We start from the raw sequence: 17854 nt of genomic DNA, 5'->3' as shown, positions 1-17854 counted from the left end.
ATTTTAAAAACATTCCTTGATATACATTTCAACAAGAGACTGTAAGAAATTCATGTGTTCAAAACTACTATTTTCAATCCGATCATACTTTTGATTAAATGCTTATTTTGGTAGATTTTAACAAATTAATGTAGATTAATGCATTTGTAGACTTTAAGAACATTAATTTATTTTTTGCGGTGGGCATTTTAGATTATTTTTCAATTGCGACTTTTTTTACTTATTTGCCCGAAAGTTATTCTAAAAGCCCCCGTCGCATGCATTTGTAGTTGTAAACATGTAATAAACACTGTATGATGTATTATAGACCGTATAAGTGTACGCAGCCGTCTTATTATGTTGAGTCCGGTAATCATTAGATAGTGATGTAGATCGCATAAAAAAGTATGATTACTCCCTAATGAATAATTCTGGTGTGATATAAACTAAGTATTAAATATTAATGAACTAATTAATTAGTAAAAACAATTATTTGATTTTTTGTTTTTTTAATTGCAATTTTATAAGATTTTTGTACACAACATAATAAACATAATTTTTAAACGCTATTTTTTCCCTTGATTACAAGTCTGGAACCACCTTTGCCAACAACCATGTACCTCTCCGAAAATATATCCTGGCTACGGCCTTGGTAGCCGGAGTACCGGATAAATTAACTTAAAAAAAGATTCACCTTAAACATTAGAAAGTTTCGTAATTATTTCATAGTACTGATGAGAACAGAGAAAAAAAAGGAACATTTTTTTTAAATGGGGAAAAATTAGACAGTAATAATCATTATTAAAAATATCTGGAAAATTGAATGTTGGAGTTAAAAATTTAAAGATAAATGTAATTGCTTTTTTTAAAAACTGCGATTTTATCACAAGTGCATCAATACAATGTTCCAAATTGTTCCCCGTTCAAAAGAACGGTCGTTCATTTTTTAAGTGAACGAACGGATCCGTTCATTGTAAGAATTCGTTCCTTTGGCCCCGTTCGTTCATGAACGACACATCTCTACAGTGTACACAATTATTAAGCACCCAACTTTGAGCTTCGTGTTTTGCGCTCCACCCTAGGATGTATGTCACAAATCAAGATGCGCTATCCCTTAATGCTCGCACAATCTTCTATGCGCATCTTTTTCATGCAGAAGAAAGATTATGCTTAAAATTTTCCAACTGCTTTTTATTAAATGTGTTGTTAAATAAATTACCGGAACATGTTTACAAAGTATGAACTTGAAACGTGGGACTAAACGCTTCCAAATGTGTGTTTTGACAGAGAAAGTAAGCTGACGCAGTTGCTAAAAGAAGCAATGAGCAGTCTGACATGTCGAGTGGCCATGATAGCTCATATCTCATCCCAGGCCAGCCACTACTCCGAGATATTGGGAACCATCCAGCTCGCTTCACGGGTCCACAGAATGCGGAGAAAGAAAATAAAAGTAAGGATCTTTTCACGACATTTCTGATTTCTGCTCGTTCTTGATGTTTGACGAACTGGGCGATGTCTAACTCTTACACAATTAATCATATTTTTTTTTCGTTTATTTATAGTATGATTCTGATAAGTTGAAGCTTGACCTTGCCAATGTTAACTTCTTTTCGAGGAGTTTGGTGAAAAACGGAAGCGTTATCGACGCGGATTTGAGTTGGAATTCCTTTGCAAAATTACTAAGGAAGTAACGCAACTCAACTCAGAGTCAATCACCATTAGCTCAAACATTATCAAGGTCAGGCTTCAACATATCAGAGATCATTATATTTATTTTGTTTACTTTTGTTTTGTTTATTAACTTATTTATTTACGAACTTATTAAGTTATTTTTTATTTATTTTTTTTTCTTCTTTTAAGTTTAAATAATTGTTTCTTAACGTTAAAAATTCGTATTCAACATTCTCTTTACCCCTTCCGATCAGTGCCAGGCTAAAATGAGCTTTGGTCTAGGGCTTGAACCTTAAACTGCGTTCAGGTTCAACTAACCGATGTCTATAGGTTCCCTTAACCGAGTTAGTCACTTCGGCTTTTGATTGATTCACAATATTTTTTTATTTATTTACTTACGTTTTTAGTTGAAATGTTGAAGTACTCACTACTTGAATAAACGTTTAACAATACTTTTTAGGGGGGGGGTATTTAAAAATAAATTTAAAAACTAAAACTTTTTGTTAATTTTAGTGGTAGCAATTTTAGAGCACTTTTAAATTTAAAGACTAAGACCCAGGGTCTGTGCGATAGTCACCTCCTGCATCCGATAAACATTTTACTTAAAAATTTTCCACGATAGCAACTTGACATAGCCACCATCGTCCTCCTCCCCCCCCCCCCTCCTGCCTTAAAAATTAAATATTTTCTTAACCGCGTGAAATTAATAATATAGAAAATTTTAAATAATTTAAATATGTGGGTATTTTTAAAAATATTATAGCTTATGTAATAATTAAAACTCTTTGCACGTTAAAAAAATAGCGTAGTTAAGCTTTTAGTTACAATAAAAATTACTTAATTAGTGTTTCGGCGCAACAGAGCCCCGTTTCTTAATGAAAGACAATACAGCTATAAGAGAAAAATAACATTTACGAACTGCGCTAAACGTGTACGCAACTTTCATAGAACCTTCGCATCAAAAAAAAATTGGATTTTGTTGATGTGTAATATCTATACAAAATACAATCACTCCGATTTGAAAAGCCATGGCTATAACTGATAAATTTCACTTTTTATTTGGTAGATCTGATTGTAAGTTTTACTTTTCTTTACAATTGCGTCCAAAGTCACCTCTTCCATTTTATTCTGCAACTAGTGGCACCCGCACGGCTTTGCCCGTAGTAAAAAAATTAAAAGGTCTTTTGGTTCGCCTGTATATTTAGAAATAATGTATGATGAATTTCTTGCCAATTGGCTAGCCCATGTTACGGTTCAACGTTATGATAACTTGGTAATTTACTCGTCCATCTTGTGATAATTTTGCTCAGGAAAATGTTCTTCAAATTGGAGTAGAAAAAGAACAAAATCGAATTTTCGAAATATCGCTTCGAGGAGCACACCCCCATGCTAAAACTAATTCTATGCCAAATTTCATGAAAATCGGCCGAACGGTCTAGGCGCTATGCGCGTCACAGAGATCCGGACAGATATCCAGACAGAGAGACTTTCAGCTTTATTATTAGTAAAGATAAAGAAGATGATAATAAAGTTGCTCCGATGATAATCATTAATAAAACCATGGTCTTGCGAGAAGGTTTTCCATCATTTGTACTTTTTGGTTAAAAGTAAGCGAAATTACAAGGAACATAATAACAACATCCTATGACACCCGCTATTTATCAGAAGTCATGAAATTTCGTTAAAAAGTTGACATTCTCAGGAGGCAACAAAAAACCTTATCAGCTTCTGAATAATGTATCACATGGCTCTGATAGCAAGACGTTTGATCTTAAGAGAGAGTTCCATTCCTTCTTGTGGAGAAAATAGAAGAATTTTCGGACTGGCTCAAGACCAAAACAAACGCAATAGATTATTCGAGTAAGCGATCACCCGTCTTTGAAATTTTTGCCTTTTAGATTTTATAAAGGCAAGGAGATTTTTGGTGGTGTGAGGGCAGAGAGCTATGTTTTTTGCTTCCATATCTCCAACTATTTTCTGAGAATTATTTTTATTCGAATTAGATCCTGCTTTCCTGTATTCCTTTATTTTATGTTCCCATTTTACTATAAATTTAATATCAGCTATTTAAAAATTTAAAAGCTTCTCAAAGAAGGCGTTGCTTTTTACCACTCTTCGCGGTTTGAAATATGCTCCTTCCAAAGAAGAATACTCGATGTCGGAAGAACCTCTTAACCGTTGCCTTCCGAACTTACAAATTCCATAACTTGTCCAACCTATCTTCTTTCCTTCTTGAAAGTGGCGCATTCATTTTCATCCCGGGTCACCCCCAGATCCATCCATCTTCCATATTTACTCCCGATTTAATGGCACGAGTTCTCCCTTCAATTCTATTGATCGTAATGATGATGTATCAAGACATCGCGTCCGAATCTGTTCCTACCACGACGTTGTGTCGCTGATTAAAACAAACGGTGTATCTTCATACCATGCATAAAATATAGTTCGTTTATCTGCGCCGCTCATCGCCCATAGATCATCAGAAAGCAATATTTGACTCTATTTAATTAACGCCGCGGCTTCAAGGAAATGACTGCGTGGCGTAATTTATTCAGGGGAAAGCTGCCATCTTCCTAATCGGAGTGAGGGAATACGTTATCATTTCCATTAGTGGTAAACCTAGGAACCTACGATTCGTTATGATATCGAAGGTAATAAATGTTAATGCAGCCGCAGATCCGGCTTTAGGGAAATAGTAATGACCACAGATAGGGGGATGACACTTTTGTACTGAAAATCATATTTTAAAGTCAAGTTCCCAGTAATATATTTTGTTTAAGTTGCTGATTTTTCAGAGGGGAATTTGCCCATTTCGGAAGGGAATCGTTTCCGAAACACGCAGAAATTTAATGGTAACCGAGCAACCTTCTGGAACCTGCCATGCTCACAAACCAGGTTATATCATTTTTGTGAACGTTCCAATGAACAAAAATACTAGTAGTAAAACCAGCATCGAATACAAGAACTATGAAAACTTCCACTTATGTGATTAGTAAATGACCGAGAAATAGAAATGGGTGACAATTAGGGTCGTTGGCAAAGTTTAGGAGGACACTTAATGTAGTCAGAAAAAGCAATGAATCATGTTTCGTGAAAACAGAAGTTTTTGAATTGCGAAATAAATAAATGAACTTTTCCAAGTATTTTTGCTTATGTTTTTGAGCTGGAGTACCCATCAAAATCCATTACTGTCGCATGATACGGTTTCTGTATATGAAGAAGGAAGCCTAAACTGCCGTTCTATCTTTATTGCCGCCGTAAAAGAACAACAAAGCTAGAGGAACTTACTAGGGACCTAGAGGATAGCTATAGGTCTAAAAATAACTAATTAGCTGTTTTAGACCTATTCCGATTACGAAAACAAAATATTGATCTGAATTATTTTGGCAGCGAGAGTGAATAAATAGCAATTCGTATATCTATTTAAAGTGCAATAAAATGTAACGTCATTCTCATTAAGTGCAATTAAATGTAACGCAAAGATCCAGTACAATTTGGTGTCACAATATTTGCTACAATTAACGAACAGGAGAATTAGACATACATAAAAACTGCAATATCTGTGTAATACACAATAATATAAATATTGGGGTCAGTTAGGGTAAATGTGGTTCAGGACGGGGATGACACCACAAATTATTTCTCCGGCTGAGACCCCTGTTAAGAACGCCATTGCTTTAGCTCAGAGGTCTCCAACATACGGCATTGTCCTCCCGCAGGAAGCTTACAAAATGAGAAAAATGTTTTTTGAATTGGATAATATAGCAAAATCTCACTACAGCGAACCCCAATACACTGAAATATCGATTTCAACGAAACAAATGTTTAGTCCCGTTTTGATTGCTCTTTTGCTTGAATTCCATTACAATGAAATTCCCGTTACAACGAGCAAAAGTTGCGATCCCTTGAACTTTATTGTAAAAGGAATTTAACAGAATATTTCCTTTTAGTTATGTTTAAATAAAACGAAGTTCTTAAAATCTCAAAACCCACCTCTGAGTTCTTATTCAAAAGCAAACATGTGGGGGAGGCGGGCAAGCGCTAGCTAAACCATCTGATCTGAAACATTAGTGAATTGTTTGCCTCCAAAATCTTACATAGTGACCCTCACAAGAAAAAAAAAAGGTTGAGGACCCCCTCCCTTAGCCCATTCATTTTTGTGGAATTATGGGAAATCATTTGGGAAGTTTGAACGTATCGCTGGAACAAAACAGCTTCGATGAAATGTTATTGCATGGAAATTTATTTACCAGCAGTAATTAAAAAACATCAAACCACTTTATTTAAGTATTTTTTGTTTCTTTTACAGTATCCGAATGTGTCTGCAGATGGTACCGATGAGAAAGGAGTTTGTGTCCGTCCCTACGTCCGCATGCATGCAGAGGACAATGTAAAATCCGGGAGCAGTGATCCCGATTATACATCCAGTAGTGAACAGTCATGTGATACAGTAATTTATGTGGGACATCTTACACACAACGAGAGGGATTTCACAGACAATGAAGGACCACCAGCATCTTTGCCTATAGTTCCTAAGACAAAACAGTCCCAGTCACAAAATAAAACTTCGCACGGTGTGGACACTACGCCGTCGTTAGAAAGAAAAAGACATAATTCTATCAGCAAAACGCAGTCTTGTAATGACGACCAACGCAGGACTGAAGAAAAATCATCCATCCATTCCCATATCTCAGCAACAGATGCAGGAACACATCAATCAAGTCCAGCCAAAACTAGCAAATCAGATAAAATGCAGTTGGGATCCAAAGGTTCACCGTTGATGCAGCGACATCAGCCTGCGAGTACTCAAACATTGGGCACAGACAATACTGGTCATGTAAATAAATCTGCTCAAAACAGTCCAATGCATACTCAGAAAAAGACTAAACACAGGACATCACAAGCAAAGCAAGATCAAGGAACAGATGCTGAGCCTTCAGCAAGTAAAGACAAATCGTCAAAAACGCTAAAGAAACAGAGTGATGAGACTTGGATTGATGGTCCAAGATTCACTAAGCCTAAATTTGATTCTAAAACTTTACATCAGTTACAGAAAGAACAATGGGTCGATGGCCCACCAAACATATATGGTTTCATGGATCATCACAAACAAGATATGATACAGCGGTGGATAGAAGAACATTCAAAGCAAGTGCATGGTACAGGAAAAAAGAAAAATAATGAAATTTGGATAGATTATCCAAAAGGAAGTAACGAAAGAGGCAATTCCTCAAGTGAAGTTCTAACAGCAGAGCAATGTAACGTCACAGAGAGCAAAGAGGAAAAACTTTCAGCTAAAGATAAAAAGCAAACTAATTTTGGAAGCTCTACGAAAAATGAAGATTTGAAACATGATCCTCCTTCAACCGACTGTCCTACATTTCTGCAAGAGTCTGAAGAAATCGATGATGAAGCTGATAGCGCTAGCAATTCAGCCGACGTCGATGAAACAGACAACGAAGAAAATGCAGAGGCAAGTGGATATGATTCCGATTTTCATATTTTTCAAATTAGGCAGAATGAACTTCACTGCCAAGGCCTCCAAACCTCGTTCGCAACAAATAAACAGAATTACAGCAATGATTATATTGAAACAATTGAAGTCACTGAACCAGATGAACCAGTACCAATGGTCGACTCGTGTCTCCAGGTAACAGAGGAAGACATAATTGCAGAATACTGGTTGCAGAATAGGCGCAGATCGTCAGAAAATCCCTTACCGGAAGTCGATCAAAGTAGCTGTGACAGTAAGGAACATCCTTTAAGGATACTAAGTGAAGAAGATTTAAATCTTCCTTCTTCATTTACTGATTCTCGTTCTGTCAGCGTAGATCTCGATAGTATTAGTGTTCCAGATATGTGTCGTGAAAGTGCTAGAGGAAAAGGAGCTATTACTTGGCGCCTTCTGTACGGTAATATGTTCCAAAGAATTAAAGAACAGCAAAAGCAAAGGCGAACGACAGAAGATATAAATTCTGCGGCTAATAGTGAAATAAATGAAAAACTTGAACGAATTGCTAAATTACGTGAGCTTATACAACCCCTCACAAGGCACAGAAATCAAACCCAGGTAGAATCTATATTTAAGACTTGTCCTATAAGTCGACTTCCATCAGCTGGTTCACGATATACGATGTCGGAAATGCTGTGCGGGAGTCGAGATTCAAGTATGGAAGACTTGTCTGCTGCAGAAGTAAATAGCACTCAGAGCGAGCCAGCAGATCTTGATGCCGATAAATATGATTATAAACTAAATATAAAGCCGATGAATGGTTTAAAACTAGAGGCTTTCTATAAGAAAATACAAAAGGTCCCACCATTTTTAGAGCAATACTCGGTTTTAAAACCAACTCAAGTCGTGCCTCCTTTATCTTATGAACAAGAAAATTCATATTTGTTAAACCGAACGGAAACTCAAAGAGCAGGAACTCTTCCACATTCCCGTAGCAATTGCAAACAGTTCTCAGGTAACCTTCAGAAAAATTTATCAGAAGAATTTGGATTTGAAGAAAGCGATGTAAAACTTACAGGGTCAATAAAGCAAACGAGCTCAACATCGCACATACATAAACAATCATCAAACAGTAACTTGCAAATGGAATCTGCTAAATTCAGTTCATCCGAAAATACAATATCAAATCAAAAAGCTAGTATTGAAATTTCCTCAGATCTTGAAAGAAAGGTATCAGAGAAAAAAGAATCTAAAAACTATACAGCTGAGGTAACAGACTCGGTGAAGCGCAGTGACTCAAAAACTAGTTCAAGAAATCTTAACAAAAATGTAGACGTCAGTCAATTAACAGTTGGCCATTCACCAAGTAGTTCCTCTAAATCCAGAATGCATAGAAATAAAGCAAAAATCGGCGATATTCAAACAGTGCATTCTCAACACTCAATAACGCAATCGTCATCATCTTCGTTATGGAGTAAGGATTCATCATCTTCTTCTGCTTCGAAAATGGGCCATCGTACTGTTGCACACACTAACAGCAACGGTCGAGGCCCATCCAACAAGTGTCTCATAAATAATGGAAATGTTTCAGGGATAAATGGCAAAACCTCAAGGACAATTAGCAACAGTGCTTGTAAGCTACCAGCCAGATCAAGTCCAACTAGCAGTAGTACGTCTGGAGTGACAACAATGTGCTGTTCGACGGTAAAGCAAAAAGAGAAACAAATATCTTCAAAAAATAAAACTGTGTCCAGTCATTCAAAGCAAAAACAATCGTCACAGGAAAGTAGAAAATCACAACGAAGCAAAAGTATCTGTAGAAGCACGAGTTCTCCAAGTACTTGCGTCGATAGTGGGGATACTGTCTTTACAGATTTCACTGACAGTGAACATTATAATGTCGCCCGCCACGCGAGTGTATCGGGAGCCCTCGCGTCACCCTATCATAAGATACCACAAGTGCATGTGAGCCATCACCATCATCACCACCACCAAAGGACGAGCAGTGGGCATGGTAGCGAGAGCAGTGTAAACAGCATAGAACCTAGAGAAGCGAAGGAACTACTTTTGAAAGGGACAAAAACACAACAGTTCTCAGGAACTAGCAGCGGTTATGAAAGCATGCTCAGAGACAGTGAAGGAACACCTTTATCTTCTAGCCAAGAATCAGGCAATGAAGATAATATGGGAAAAGGAGAAAGAGGTCGCAAAGGGAGAAGAAAATCTCAAGGTAAGAACTTAACACTGTACAGATTACTCGTTCTTTTATTTAGTATCGTTCAATCTCGAAGCTTTAAAGACTCAGAGCTTTATTCAGTATGCAATCAGTACCAAACATTCCAAAAGCCACGTCCTAAAAAGAAGTGGGCAAAGGCGGAGAAAGTTGATAAGTAACTGATTTTAAAATGTCAGCTTTAAGCTACGTCATAAATTAAAGGAATTTTCGTTCAGGCAAAATTTGTTTTAATCGACGCTTGCAGCTTAAGTATGCAACGTGCTTCCAAAATGTTTTTTTACAAATTAAGAGGGGTGACAGTATCTATTCAAACGCTAATAATTACATAGGCACATAGGGTCGCATTCCATTCTGAGAGGCAGAAAAGAGGAAAGTAGAAATCCTGCGATATGAATCAATACAAGAAATCACCTCTGCCACGCAGCATGTTTCCTAAAACTGTCGAGAATTTGCCGCATGCAAATTTCCACTGAGAAGAAGTAGTATTAGTTCTATCTCCTATCTTCTATCCGACGAGCCATTCAGCTCATTGAAAGAGGGCTGCGTATACGTACTTATGCGCCTAGCCTCTATACTTTAAAGTTTTACTTTGCGTCAAAAGATGGAGCTGTACGGTAACGGAGGAGATAAAATACAAAAAAGGCCAAAATCACACAAAAAAGGAAGAAATCGCCGACGGAACGCCATCCAGCTATTAAAGATGCGAATTCAGAAAATCTGTAGTCAAATGAGAAAACTCAGAAGGGATAAAGCAGCATTAGTTGTTCTTAGTATATTATCAAGACACCAGGATTATTCCAGAAGATGACCAGTCGTTCTTCACCGGTATCACCTGTGCAACAACTCGTGTGATCGGTATTTTGACACTTTCTGCGAGCTAAATAATAAATTAACAACTTTTGGTATCGTTCATTCGGTTTCCCTGTAAGTTCAGGTTGGAATTCACGTAATTTCCCCTTTCGGTTTATAGCGTGGAATGCGACTTTAATGTTCCTGTGCAACTATTTGTTATCTGAATAAATACTATCACCCCACCCCCACACTTAATTTGCAAAAACAATTAAGAATCACCGAGTAGAACAAAACTGCCAAACGCTTGTTGTAGAATACGATGTGTTTTTTCTTAAGACTCAGCAACACATATGCAGCCCAGTTCAAGTTAAAACAAAGAAATCGGAAGTTTCTCTAAGTTGCTAGTTCTAAACGAATCAATTCACGGGTATTACATTTGATATTCTTTCTTGGAAGTTTCATAATTTTTTATTCATTATTATTTTGAATTTTAAAAGAAAATGCATTTAACTGATGATAGGCTAAAAGTTAGCACCCCGAGAAATTTAGGAGAAGATCCGGAACAGGTCTGTGGACTCTCGCTAATGCGCTAAACTAATTTTAGCTACCAGTATGATGGCAATCTGAATTTGAACCGAAGGACATCTGCCGCCAGCTCGTTTATGGCTATTCCAGACCGACGATTGCCAATAAGCATGAAACTACAGTAACTGGATACTATTGGCTAGCTTGTAGTTAACTGATAGTTTAAGATAAAATGTTTTTTTTTAGTTACTAAAATAGTTAAGTCCTTTTAAAGCTTTTAATTTAAAAATAAATAATTTTTACTGTTTCTTCGCACTATCATTCTTAAATCACACAATAGTTGAGAAATCAACTACTGACTAATTGAAGAGTGTATCGAGAGAGAGACAGTGTAAACGGCAAAGAAGTATGATTCAAACTTTGAAGTAACTGTTAAACCTTTTTTTCATATAAAAATTTAATTGCTTTACATGCAAACTAGAGATGGGCAATGTCGTTCTTTTTAATGATCCGTTCATCAGAGGATCGTTCATTCTTTTGATCCGTTCATTTAGCTCGTTCATCTGAACGACTTCGTTCATTTAAAAAAGCTGCTAATGATCTCTCTGCACGACATAATAGTAGGGGAGATAGCGACAGTTTTTAATACATTATTTATATAAAGTCAGATTTTTTTTAAATATTACATTAGTTTACTTTAAAGAAGAAAACGCGAGTCTACCAAAAAGTTATCGTTGCAATAATTAATAAAAAATTTAGCAATATGTTGCAAAAAGTTGTAAAATTGTCTTATATATATAAGGCTGAAACTCGGTAATTTTTTTGATTACGTATAAACATAACGAAAAATATACAGTGGCTCCCAAAAGTGTTCGTACACCTTGAAATTTTGTAGTAAAACCAAAATAACGCAAAACTGAATTTGAATATGAAGTCCAATTTTTTTTCACACCATTCTTATGCCATTCTGAATAAAACTCAGTAGTTTTTTTCAAAATATTGCCAGATTTTATTTTTTAAATTTGTCGAAAAATGAAGTGACGGAGAAATAATACGCCACAAAAGTCGTCGTACACTCGAAATTTTTTCGAATAAATTCATGATTAAAACTTTCATATGTCATTTTTTTATTATTTTTGCATTGTGTTGACCCTTAAAAGTCATTTGGCTTTAATTTTTTGTTTATTTATTCCTTAATATTGTGCTTATTACTTTAAAATGACTGGTATTTGAAAAACACCACAAACACCATTCGAAATTTGAATTGTTTACTCACAGTAGCGGTAAATTGGTTTGAAATGTCTCTAAATTAGGTAATTTATACCGTTCTATTGTGAAGTGCTTGATAAAATGCTTTAAAGACAAGAATAGGGTCGAAAACACGGTAAGAAAAGGTCAGCTGGCAAAGTTAACAATGCGTGATCGGAGGTTTACAGTTAAAAAAATTATGAAAAATACACATTTGAGTGCTGAAAAAATTTCTGCAGAATTGAATGAAACATTTTACGTTTAATTTTCACCTAAAATTTTTCGCCAAGTTGTCTGATTAACTGGATTAAATGGGACCTCTTCCTGCAGAAATTTTCTTGTTCGTGCGAATAACAGTAAGCTTACGCTTTCCGTCGCAAAATCAATGATAAATAAGCTCAAAACGTTTTGGAACAACGTCTTACTTATAGATGAAAATAAATTTAACATTTTGGGTTAAATTGTTGTATAATTGTAAATAAAAGAAAAAATGAGGAATTTAATCTGAAGAACTTAGTTGGATCAGTTAATCAGGACGGTGAAAGTGTTTTAGTGTGAAGGTGCATTACAGCATCAGGACTTGGAAATTTGGAATTTTTCGATTAAATAATGAATCATGCTGTTCATTTAAATATTTTAAAAAGCAATTTTAAACTATTAACCCAAAATTTGGTAATCGGAAACAACTTTGTTTTTTTATCGCGATAACGATAAGAAGCACAAGTTTGCGTTTGGTGCCTCAAAAATTGTCCTTAAGCTTAGAAATACCCCCTCAATCTCCAGATTTGAACTTAATGTAACATATTTAGAGATATCTGGGGGCTATATTACGAAAATACAGCTTTGAAACGAAAATAGAGCTAGAAACAGTAAGACTCAAACTGGGGTTGAACACTTACTCAGAAATTACGCAAAAAAAGAAAGAAAAAACAATGAAATCTATTCCCAGACGTTTAAAAGCTCTTGTTGATACTGCATGATGTTCTACTAAATAATAACTTTGTAAAAAGTTAAATTATTTACTAATTTTTTGACATTTTTTCGAAATGTACGAAGACTTTTGTGAGATAGAATTTCCGGCACTTTTTGGTTTTTGATTTTTTAAAAATTATGTTTTAATGTTTTATTAAAAATTTTCATGCAGTTTTGTTAAATATAGATCATAGATCTTATAATAAAATACCTATTCCGAAATATTAATTCTAACCAATGGATAAGGGCCTATTTCATTGAAAATCGTAGGTGTACGAACACTTTTGGGAGCCACTGTATGTCTACTGCGTCTGAAGCGTTGCCGTGCCGTATCTACCACCCACGCAAGGTGCGAAAAAATCAGTCAATTTTAACTTAAATATATAAGCCTAAATTTTTTTTAAATAATTGTTTATAATGTATAAAATATAAAAACAAAAGTCTACCAGTTGTTTTATGGTGCAAAGGCCTGGTAGACGACACGGAATATCGACGGCGTAACTCGATGTACTGTTTATCGGGCCGTTAGCGCTCGCTAAAAAAATTTGCTTATCGTTGCGAAATTTAAATAAATAAAGCTCATTTTTTTATAAATAGTTTAAATCCTACTTTTATTAAAATTTTTAGTCTACCGTGGCTAAGAGGTTGTTTAGTCTTTGGTAGATGTTGCTTAAATTATAAGGTAGTTGGGAAAAATATGATTATTTTATCTTTTTTTTTTAAATAAATGTAAACGATTTAATTATAATAATTTTTTTATAACTACAATTTTCTATCATATTTAAATTGATAATCATACTTTTGTCAGATTATTTATAATTTTTTTTTTAACTTCAAAAATATTTTGAATTACTACCTTTTCAAGTATATTGACTTTCAAGTATACGGCTGATGTTTACATTTCTTTAGCATGTGTTAAATTGAGTCAAATGGGTGGTTGTTCGGCTGTTAATTGTGCAAACAGCTCCAAAAAAGGGTTTCAGATCTTCAGATTTCCAGCAGACGCAGAAGGAAAAAGGAAAGGGATAATTAATAGCCCGAAAAGTGACTGCAGCCTGGAAGCGACGCCAACTGTTTCTAAAATTTCGCCAATGTTTACCTTTGCTCTTTGACTCTCTCGTTCCCTGTTTGGCGAATGATTCTCAATAAAGGTAGCTTTCCCTGTCGTACGCTTGCACCCTAAGAGCAGTTGCGTCTCAGGGTCACCAACTTGGGGATTTTCTAATTTAGGGGGGAAATTTTAGAATGGGATTTTTTTAAGGGGATAAAATTTTTTGGGAAAATTTAGGGGTTTAACTTTTATGGTTTTACTAGCAGTACCCGCACGGCGATGCCTGTGCTAAAAATATAAAGAAAATCCGTTGAACTAAAGAAAAACAAATTACATGAAAATTACATTTGTAGTAGCTTACAAATGTAAAAAACTCCATAACTCATCGCCAAATTCGCCAAGCGACTTTCTAATTGAAAAGAAAATCAATTAACATCCGCACAATGAATTTAAAATAAAGTAATAGCATTAAAACATTCATAAGCAACAAAGGCAACTTCTTCCAAAATGTTTAAGAACATTTAAATGGTGTTAAACATTTCGAAAGGCAAAAGAAAAACATTTTTACCTTATCTAAATATATAAAGGTGACGGTGTTTCTTTGTTTGTACCCGATGGCTAGAAGACCCCATAGTACCTAAAGTCCTGAAACTTGGCACAAAAATTCGAACGTACCCCGGGCCCGAAAGTCATTACAATAGGTTCTTTTTCCAGAAAATTTTTCAAATTACTTTCTTCTTAAGTATTTTGGAAGAAGTTGCCTTTGTTGCTTATGAATGTTTTAATGCTATTACTTTATTTTAAATTCATTGTGCGGATGTTAATTGATTTTCTTTTTAATTAGAAAGTCGCTTGGTGAATTTGGCAATGAATTATGAAGTTTAGGGTGCAAGCCTTTATTGGGAATCATTCGCCAAACAGGGAACGAGAGAGTCAGAGAGCAAAGGTAAATATTGGCGAAATTTTAGAAACAGTTGGCGTCGCTTCCAGGCTGCCAGTCACTTTTCGGGCTATTAATTATCCTTTTCCTTTTTTCTTCTACGTCTGCTGGAAATCTGAAGAGCTGAAACCATTTTTTGGAGCTGTTTGCACAATTAACAGCCGAACAACCACCCATTTGACTCAATTTAACACATGCTAAAAAAATGTAATATCAGCCGTATAGTACAGTAAAATTAGGCCAAAAAATGGCCAAACCCAAACATCCAAAAAAAAAAAAAAGTGAAACCTGTTGCAAATTACTTCTTACCCTTCCAGCAAGAAGGGGTAAAAAGTCCCAGCACTTTGCGCGTCGGGTTTTGGGGGGAAGGGGGGGACAAAATAATCCTCTATTTAAATAAAAATAATTTCTATTACTTAAAAAAAATCTCAAACCTCGCAGAAACCACTCTATAATAGTAAAATAATAAACTCTCACAGAAAAAAATTCTAATTAACAGGGGTGCACAGGCGGGGGGGAATGGGGGGGGTCATGGAGCAGCTTTGCGTCATTGGAATTTTTAAGGCAGTTTTTTCAAGGGGTATTTCTTTCTTTTTTGAGGGCTTTTATTCTGGATGGATACTCCGTCACACTTAAGGGGTGCACCATCGCTTTTTTTTTGGGGGGGGGACCCTGAATTTACATTCTAAAATCAACTATTGCAGTGAAGTTCACGAAAAAATTTCCCTGATTTAAACTTTTCCGAAGTACAAAATGCCACACAATGATATAGTAATGTCAGAATGATAATTCTAAAAGATCTAAGCGAGCTCAGTAACCAAATTATTTGTGACTGGAGTTATTAAACTGTTTAGAGCACTGGAAAACAAAATTCCTGTGCTGCATAAAAAAAGTCCAAATTGACCAAAGTTTCCCTACTTCTTCTTGATTAACAAACTTCAACTATTTTACAATCTTTTGCCATCACCGTAAGGGGGGACAAACCGAAATTGCCAATAGTGAGATGGGCAATGCTGAAATTCTGCACCCTCTAAGTCGGTGGGGGTTCTCATTTGCAGACGCCGAGCTACCTCTCTTTTACGCAGCTGGTTATGTGAATTATGCTAAATATGCAGACATATACTTTCAACACTATCTCAAGCTTTTGAGTACATTATGCGTTAAAAAAAAATTTGATCACATCAAACATCAGCTATACAACGATCTAACTCAGTGACAAATTCAGGTGGTCTAGAACCTGTAGTGATTCAACGATAGAACAAGTCTTGATGAGAGCAATGAGCAATACAACAATAGAATGCTAAATATTTACACCTTTTTGTCTCCCAGTTTGGAAATCACAATCCGTTTCTAAAGCCCCCAGAAGTTTCTTCCCTCTCATGTTGGTAGTGGTATTGCTCGCTGATGATAAGGTGAGTTGCGATGAGACCTTTAACGTTCAGGTAGTAACATCAAAGGATATTGAAAGGCAAACAATTTTGTGGCATTTCTTTGCAAAGGAGGTAAACAGTTATATCTTAGCTTCTGTTAGGAGAATAGGGTAGTTAGGAGAGTTACTATTGGTAAAGATGTGTAAGCCCAAACCATCTTTTACACCAAATGGTATATGAACAGTAAAGATGGAATAACAAATTGTTAAAAACTTCTGGTACGAGTTATGCGCTGATCCTCCATCAGTATTCGATGAATCTGGTTTCAGAAGGAAAGAAATCTTGTAAAGTTAAAGTGCTATTATCTGAAGCAAAAGGTTCATCCACCATCAGAGAACGAACAGCTGGTGTCATATATGAGGCAGTGAGAAGCAAAGGGATGTAAGTGGACACTTTCAAGTTTTGAATAAAACGCGTTTGAAGATCCTAGGTAGGCTTTCATTGATTTTCTTTTCTAAATTATGCTGTATAGAAGCAACTACCAGGTCTACTAGTACCATCTCTTGCCTCAAGATAGAGGAGAGGTTCACCAACCATTTGTACTGGTTATCTCCAAATTTTTAATTTTTCCACTTGCATCCCTTTGCTTCTCACTGCCTCATATGTAATAGATGGAAGATACCTGCTTGATCATATTTTTGGTAATGATCTGTAAACTTCAAGGAAATATGCCAGCAATGCAGTGTATAGGTAATTTGTAAGTATGGGAAAGCTAGTGTCATTTTTGATGGGTGCAAAGAAAGCACCACAGAAATATAATCTGCGTCCTGTTACAACTGTCAAGCCTTTTGCTCTAGAAGACTTTCTGCGTCTCAAATCTTGTGCTTGCTCTGAGGAGTTCATTGGATATAGTGAATGTTTGAGAAGTCTGAAAGTGGACTGAAGTGCTCAATTATATGCACAAACTGTGTTAGACATAGCTGCAACAATAACGAGTTTGCTGAGGATCTAGATTCCAAAAAACATCTTGATAACGAAACCTTTTTGTTAGAAAATTAGGAGAAATCATTTGAAAGCAATAAAACAGTTCAGCGTAATTTTTCTGGCCATTTAATCAAATGTGCACCATTAGAGGGGGTGGGGGGAAGGATAATATTTTAGTATATAATTTCGTTTTGGGAGGTGAGCTACTGTTCTTATGGGATGGACAGTCCTGATTTAATGCATTTTTGATTTGCATGAAATAATACTTCTACTTGAAATAAAAGGGAAAGGGGGGGGTGAGGATTTATTTTATTTGGTGGAGGGGGGGTGCTGTAGCTTTGAGAGGAGGTGCATCCTCGATCTTGGAAAATGGACACACTCGATTTCTAACTTGAACTTAGCATAAAATAATGTTTCCATATGAAATGTATGGAGAGGGGTTCGGGGGTACTGCTTCGTTTTACGGGGATAAGGGGGCTCTGTAACATCGGTGGGTTACGTCATCCCTCTTGGGGGTCAAACACCTTTAATTTCATGCTTTTAAATTTAGTAAAACATAATATTCTCACTTTAAATTTACTCTAAAAATTCTGGAAAAATACCCAAAACAGCAAATTTTAGATGCCCCCCATTC

The 17854-nt window shown here is 35.8% G+C and overlaps 1 protein-coding gene across 1 annotated transcript in view; it reads left to right on the top strand.

The window, feature by feature from the left end:
* LOC129216333 (kinesin-like protein KIF26B) overlaps nucleotides 1-17854 on the top strand; it is a 211537-nt gene that overhangs the window by 176972 nt on the left and 16711 nt on the right. The window contains exons 9-10 of the mRNA XM_054850544.1: nucleotides 1267-1429; nucleotides 5960-9332. Coding sequence (XP_054706519.1) covers nucleotides 1267-1429; nucleotides 5960-9332 — 3536 coding nt within the window. The remainder of the gene's footprint in view (nucleotides 1-1266; nucleotides 1430-5959; nucleotides 9333-17854) is intronic.

This window comes from Uloborus diversus, chromosome 2 (genome assembly GCF_026930045.1).
Source record: "Uloborus diversus isolate 005 chromosome 2, Udiv.v.3.1, whole genome shotgun sequence".
Classification (NCBI taxonomy): domain Eukaryota; kingdom Metazoa; phylum Arthropoda; class Arachnida; order Araneae; family Uloboridae; genus Uloborus; species Uloborus diversus.
This window is presented reverse-complemented; position numbering and strand designations above follow the sequence as displayed.